Genomic DNA, 7,838 nt, shown 5'->3' on the forward strand with positions numbered 1-7,838 from the left:
TGGTGATGATGAGAATGCAGGAGGAAAAGGGGGAGATATGGATGAAGAATCTATGGCACAGAACTTTATGAATATGTCAAGGCAAGGTGATCTTTCAACCTAGAGCAATTGAGAAAGGAAAATATGATGGGAGGGGAAAGAAGAAGCAATCCAGAGAGAATCAAAGTGTAGTTCCATCCGGGGTTCAAACAAGAAGGACCCTATCTAAATCGCACAATCAATGATGAATGCTATAATTTGGAATGTGAGATCGGTGAATACAAAGAAAGCCTTTGAGAGGCTTGTCAATATGCAGAGGCAGCATCATTTTTAATTCATAGGGATCATGGAACCAATGCAAAAATCAAGGAAGGTAGAAAGGTATAGAAGAAAGATTGGAATGCCACAAGCCTTCGTTAATGTCTCAAATAAAATTTGGGTGTTTGTAGATGAATATCATGGAGTTGATATCATCATTAATATGGAGCAACAACTGACCTTAAAACTGACAAACATGGATACTCGGATGTCTTTCATTGTTACATTTGTCTATGAAAAATGTGATTCTACTGAAAGAATTGAGATGTGGAACAATTTATATGCAATTGCAAGGGACATGTCTCTTCCTTGGCTAGTCGGAGGAGATTTTAATGTTATTTAGGATGAAGAAGAAAGATTTGGTGGCCTGCCCATGCATATGAATGAAGTTCTTGATTTTAGGCATTATGTAAATACATGTAACTTATTTGATCTTAGATTTAAAGGGAGCATATACACTTGGTGGAATGGGCGAGGTGAAAATGACTGCATTTTTAAGTGACTCGACAAATTCTTAGCGAATGTAGAATTTCAGCAAATGTTTGCAAGGTTAGAGATTACTCATCTATCTAAGATAGGTTCAGACCACTGCCCAATGATGTTGAGTGTAAATGCCTCGACAATACCAATTAAGAAAATATTCAAATTTCTTAATTTCTGGACCAAGCATACATCATTCAAAGCTAGTGTAGCAGAGAACTGGAATGTTGATTTTCGTGCTAACCCTTTTACTTTGTTCAATCACAAACTCAAAAAGGTGAAGAAAGCCCTTTCAACTTGGAGCAAGGCTACATATGGAAATATCTTTCAAAGGATTGCTTGTTTGGAAGAGGTTGTCTTAGTCCATGCAGCACAATTGGAATTGAATCCTTCTTTTTAGAATAGAGAAAGGCTTATGAAAGTTCAAGCAGAGTTCATAAAGTATTTAGCTTTGGAGGAGGAATTTTGGAAGTAAAAATCTGGAATGTCATGGTTCAAAGATGGAGATAGGAATACAAAGATTTTTCATGCTTAAGTCAATGGAAGAAGGAAAAGGTTGGAATTAAAGAGAATTCAAAATAGCGAGGGCAAGTGGATTGAAGATACTACATCTATGGCAGATAAAACTGTGATTTTTTTCAATGCTCAATTTCATGAAGATAAGGTTCCTGAAGCATTTGGGATACTGAATCATGTGCCACACATGGTGAATAATGAACAGAATGAAATACTCATGAGGCAGCCTACCAAAGATGAAGTGCAAGAGGTAGTGTTTGGGCTCAATGGGGACAGTGCATGGGGACCTGATGGTTTCACTGGGTATTTTTTCCACACATGCTGGGATATAGTCGGAGATAATGTGTATGACAAGGTTAGAGCTTTCTTCAATGGACAGAATTTACCAAAGTTTGTGACTCACACAAATTTGGTGTTATTACCTAAGAAGAAAGAGGTTAATACTTATTCTGATATGCGACTAATTAGCCTTAGAAATTTTATAAATAAAGTATTCTTGAGGGTTATTCATGAGAGGCTAGCTGGTATACTTCCTAATCTAATATCAAACGAGCAGGAAGGTTTTGTTAAGGGGAGAAGCATCATTGAGAATGTGTTGCTAACTCACGAAATAATCACAGATATTAGAATAAGGACTAAAGCATGACCTAATGTTGTGATAAAATTAGACATGACTAAAGCCTATGTTCGATTATCTTGGCTTTTCTTGACTAAGGTTCTGAGGAAGATGGGATTTGGAGAAAGATTCATAGGTTTGGTTTTTGGCATCATCTCAAACAATTGGTATTCTATGTTGATAAATGGGTAGCCTTATGGATTCTTCAAATCGACAAGAGAAGTGAAACAAGGAGATCCACTATCTCCTACTCTCTTTATCCTGGCAGCCGAAGCACTATCAAGAGGTTTGAATGCACTTCATTTGAATTTGTATTTTTATGGATTTTGATTGCCAAAATGGAGTCCAAAAATCAACCATCTCTCATATGTCGATGACACTATTATCTTTTCCTCCTCTGATGCTACATCTTTGCAATTGATAATGGAAGTGTTATCTGCGTATGAACTTGCTTCTGGTCAACTAATTAATAAATCTAAATCTGCGGTTTATATGCATCATCCTGCACCTGAGAGAGTGATGAATAAGGTTCAAAAGGATAACTAGCATCAGTAGGCAAGATTTTCCATTTATATATCTTGGTTGTCCTATATTCTACACTAGAAGAAAAATGGATCATTATCAAGGTCTCATCACCCAAGCAATGAATAAACTATAATCTTGGAAAGGTAAGTTGTTATCAATTGGAGGTAGAGCTATATTAATTTCACATATTTTGCAAAGTATGCCAATCCACTTGTAGTCAGTTGTCAACCCCCCCCTCCCCCCTCCCTATATTATAAACAAGCTTCACAAGATGTTTGCTCAATTATTTTGGAGTAGTGTTGTGGGTGCAAAGAGTAGACATTGGACATCTTGAGATAAATTGTGTCTGCCATGTGAAGAGGGAGGAGTAGGTTTTCGATAACCGCATGATGTCTCCAAAGCTTTATTTTGTAAGTTATGGTGGAACTTTAGAACAAAACCTAGCTTATGGAGTTCATTCATGAGTTAAAAGTACTGTAAGAAGATCAATTGCGATGGATCACACATATGGAGGAAGATGTTAGAATGTAGAGATCTTGTCGAACATCAAATTGGATGGCATTTAAAAATCGGATCGTCTACCTTTTGCTATGAAAACTGGACAGGGCTTGGAGCTTTATATTTTGTCGTACCTCCAAAATTTGTCATTGATGATTCTATCAATAATATATATGAGGTGGTGCACGATGGTGTATGGGATGTTGATAGATGGATAGGGGTTTTTCCTGAGGAGTTAGCAGTATATATACTGGAGAATATTAAACCCCCTACTGCGATTGATGTGCTAGACAAAACATACTAGATGTTGGAATCAAGATGGGATTTTACTGTAAAGTCTGCTTGGGAGTATTTAAGGAGAAGAAATGATCCTGCGATATCATACAGTAAAATGTGGGTAAAGGAATTGCCTTTTAAAATATCTTTCTTCTTGTGAAAGGTTTGGAAAGCAAAGTTGCCTCTAGATGATTGGATGAGACGATTGGGATATTTTATGCCATCGAAATGATGGTGTTGTGTTCAAGAGCAGGAATCACTGCCTCATCAGTTTTTTACTACAGTTGCAGCTACAAAAGTATGGACTTATTTTCTAACAAATGCAGGAATAAGTAGGGAAGGTTTGACACTACACCATGCAATTGTTAAATGCTGGACAACAAAAGTTATACCAAGGCTGCAGCCTATTCTACAAGCATTACCTGCGATCATCGTGTGGGAGTTATGAAAAAGAAGGAACAATCAGAAATATGGTGAGGTGGTTACAATTAGTCGAGTGATATATCAAGTTTCTACTACCTTACAATCTCTTGTCAAAGTAAGGAAACCTACTATTAAAAATGTGCCTCACAGATGGCCTGACTTAATACAAAAAATGGAGCAATATACTCCAGGTTTGAAGGTAACAAAAGTAATCTGGGAATTTCCTAGTAAAGTATGGATCAAGGTCAATATTGATGGTGCGAGTAGGGGAAATTCTGGAAGGAGTTCCATAGGCTATGTGCTGAGAGATGAGGAAGGAGATGTAATTTTTGCACTAGGAAGGGAGATACCACATACTACAAATAATGAGGCAGAGGCTATTGCAATTCTGAAGGCAATGAGATACTGTGTTGACCATCGAGTAACACATGTTATGCTGCAAACAGATTCCATGCTCTTAAAGAATGTATTAGAAGGAAAGTGGGTAGCCCCTTGTAATGTGAATGGGTATGTTGAGGAGATCAAAATGCTAATGGAGGAATGCAATGTTCGAGTTTCTCATACTCTGAGGGAAGGCAATAGTCTAGCAGATCGCCTAGCCAATTGTGCATTGGATAGTGGGGATATTGAGGCTCATGGCTTTGCATAACTTGACTCACAAGGTAGAAGGATTGTGAATTCAGATAAATTGCAATGTCCTTATTTGAGGGTGAAGGCTGCCAAGAACTAGAGGGGAAATAGATGGATATCTAAGGGATGAAAGGAAATCAATGGGAATACTGTGATCAAATATGTAGAGAGGAGATCAAAGTGCACTATTTTTTTTACTAACATCGTGTCCTTTTTTGCAAGGATCATTACTGTAAACATGACTCACCAACTGACTAAATTTCTATGGGTGGTATTAGCATTATGTGCTCATTCCCAGGTAGTGAAGTCAGTGGTGAGCACACACATGAAAAGCATGAAAGCATGGAGAGTCTCCAGTGGTCTAGGGAAGGCAATTGGGGTTTGGATTTTTGATTTTCTAACATCTGATCTAAGCAGGAGTACCTGCTACAGGAAGGTACAAAGAAGGAATTTGCACCACTGGAAATGCAAAAGAAGGCTGCCCAGGTTTTTGGTACATGGAAGGTTCATTGTCAGGCATCAACAAAAAGTGAAGGTATAGGGAAATCATCTCAGTACATTCCAAGAATGGTGCCACACAATGAATACAACAACACACAGCTGGAGCAGGAGGATTTCTGGGAACACACTCGATCATCAAGCTCAAATCCATATGGAGGAGAGATGTATAGAAGAGAAGACAACTGGAGCTTACACAAGTGATCACCATGCTCAAATCCTTATGGAGGAGAACATGGTGATGAGATTTTTTACTAACAATATTTTCTTTTTTTGCAGGAAAAGCTAGTGTCCCTATGCCCTACTATGTGATGGACTCTCAATTGGTGGAATTAGTGCAATGCACTCATTCCACTGGGAGGAAGTTAATGGTAGGCAAAAAGCACAGAATTAAGGAAGAGTACTCTGCTGTTTATGCAGGAAACGATATTAAAGTCATGCCCTATCCTTTGCCTAACTCACTTTTGGTGGTTTTACTCAATCCAATGGAAGGGAAGCTAGGGTAGGCACAAGAGTGACAATAGCTTTTTACTGGAGTGTGCTAGGTTGTTACAACAGCATGGGGGAATGTTGGCATGATATTTCTCACATACAATTTTCCATGATGTTAAGGAATGCAATCGACCTAGCAATCATCTACAGTATGCATGAATTAAAGTATGGCCAAATCACAAGCTGCACATACTCCCCAGTTCTTGGGCGAGGCAGTGTTGTTCAAATGGCCATATGGAAGAACTACAATGCAGAAAAAGGAGCAGCTCTTCAGTGTCATCAGGCAGAATACACAAAGAACAGTTAAGCTCGACATTTGGGGGACAGAAATGCCAGATACACCATTCTCGGTGGTGAGGATCTACAGAACATGGCCTGGAATATGCACTACTACACTATCTACCAACTGGAAAGCCAATTCGAATCAAAGGAAGATACAAATAGCAAATGGAAAGAGAAGGAAGACTACTTCACAGCTTTATACAACACCTCAAGTCAGGAATTTGCAGCAGTTATCAGATACAACAGGCAATATAAGAATTGAAGGAACGCAAGTTCATCATACGCATAAACTTGGTGCAAGCGTGGAAGGGCAATGCAATATGCAAGTGCCCAGTCACTTCAAACAAAAAACAAGAACTACTTCCTGGGCATTTAAGTATCGAAATATTCTGGTTACTTCACAACTACAGGGGAAAGTTACTGGATAAAAGCAAGCGAGGAGTTGAACAAATCAACAGGACAAGAAAAAATGAGAAATCCTTCAAACATCCACGTAGGTCTATCATGAGGAAATGTTTTGTCAGCAGATACAAAGCAAATGCAGCAGCAACTTTGGAATATATTTCAATAGAGCGACTAGGAAAACTGGGCAACTATGTACATTCAAGGTCATGTACGTTGATGCAAAAAGCAACTGGCCATTTGTGCAAATCGCGAATAACATCCATGGACTTCAAATGTGCTAGACAGTACACATACATGGCTGGGATGATTATCGATGTTTTATTACGGATAATTTTTATTAGTAGTTTATTCATAGCTCAATCTGTAATATCACGGTTAAGATCATTACTCAATTGTGGTAATAGGAGCTATGTAATTTCAATGCTTAATATTTTACATTTCTTAAACTTCATGACTTTTGTGTTTTTTTCTTTTTTAGATATATATAAACACTAGCCCTAGGCACCTAGCCTAGTGGATTTGATTTAAAAGAAAATCGGCTTACCTAGTCTTAGAGACAAGGTGTCATCACGACGTCTGTGGTGGGATTTTGGGTCGTGACACAGGTGCGGAACTTACCGTCGCACCTGCGGTCCTTCCGTTTCTGCGCCCTCAACGTCGCATCTGCGACCTCGCAGGTGCGAACCCAACCTCGCACCTGCGACCCTTGTTCATTTCCTCCAAACTCCGCACCTGTGCTCCACCTGCGCACCTGCGGCCTAGACCCTCGCAGGTGCGATCACACCAAAAAACTCCTAGTTCAGCAATGCATTAAGTCCCATTCTTGATCCGTTAGCCATTCGAAATCCGCTCGAGGCCTCCGGAACCTCAACCAAATACACCAACAAGTCCTAAAACATCATACAAACTTAGTCTAAACCTCAAATCACATCAAACAATGTTAAAATCACGAATCATACCTCAATTCATGCTTAATGAAACTATGAATTTCTAACTTCTACATTCGATGTCGAAACCTATCAAATCAAGTCCGATTGACCTCAAAATTTGCACACAAGTGATAAATCACATAACGGACCTATTCCAAATTTTCAGAATCAGATTCTGACCCCGATATCAAAAAATCAACTCCATGGTCAAACTTCCACACTTAAATTTCTATTTTAACCATTTTAAGCCTAATTTAATTACGGACTTCCAAATAATTTTTCGAACATGCTCCTAAGTCCAAAATCACCATACGGACCTATTAGAATCATCAAAATTCTATTTCAGGGTCGTTTATACATAAGTCAATATCCAATCAACCTTTTCAACTTTAGTTTCCATCTTGAAGACTAAGTGTCTCAGTTCATTTCAAAACCTCATCGGACCCGAAACAATTACCCTAGCAAGTCACATAACAACTGTAAAGCACAAATTGAGCAGTAAATTGGGTAACGGGGATAAAATACTTAAAAATGACCGGCCAGGTCGTTACACATATGTACCCCGACTATCTCGTTGCTTAATTACTTGGTTGGTTCTCGTTGCTTAATTACTTGTTTGGTTCTCGTTGCCATTCGTGCTCCCATTATATTTACTATTGATTGAAAATTGTGATCGTTCTATTAATGACCTTATATTGATGTTCTTTCTTTCTTAGCTTTATGTATTATCCTGCACAGGTTTACATGTCTGTTAGGTGTCTTGACTTGGCCTCGTCACTACTCTACTGAGGTTAGACTTGATACTTACTGGGTACCGCTATGGTGTACTCATGCTACGCTTTTGCACATTTTTGAGCAGATCCAGGTACTTATGATCGAGTTGGTTGGAGGCCTATGTCTGCGCTGCTGGAGACTTCAAGGTATACCTGCTCGACGTTCGCAAGCTCCGAAGTTACCTTATGATGTATTTT

General features: G+C 38.8%; 1 protein-coding gene across 1 annotated transcript; it reads left to right on the top strand.

The window, feature by feature from the left end:
• Positions 1-3,803: 3,803 nt before the first annotated feature.
• LOC142169517 (uncharacterized) lies at positions 3,804-4,280 on the top strand. The gene has a single exon (XM_075231385.1). It carries the CDS (start codon positions 3,804-3,806, stop codon positions 4,278-4,280), a length of 477 nt encoding a protein of 158 aa, XP_075087486.1.
• The last annotated feature ends 3,558 nt before the right edge of the window (positions 4,281-7,838 follow it).

The sequence above is a fragment of the Nicotiana tabacum genome, chromosome 15 (assembly GCF_000715075.1).
Source record: "Nicotiana tabacum cultivar K326 chromosome 15, ASM71507v2, whole genome shotgun sequence".
Lineage (NCBI taxonomy): Eukaryota > Viridiplantae > Streptophyta > Magnoliopsida > Solanales > Solanaceae > Nicotiana > Nicotiana tabacum.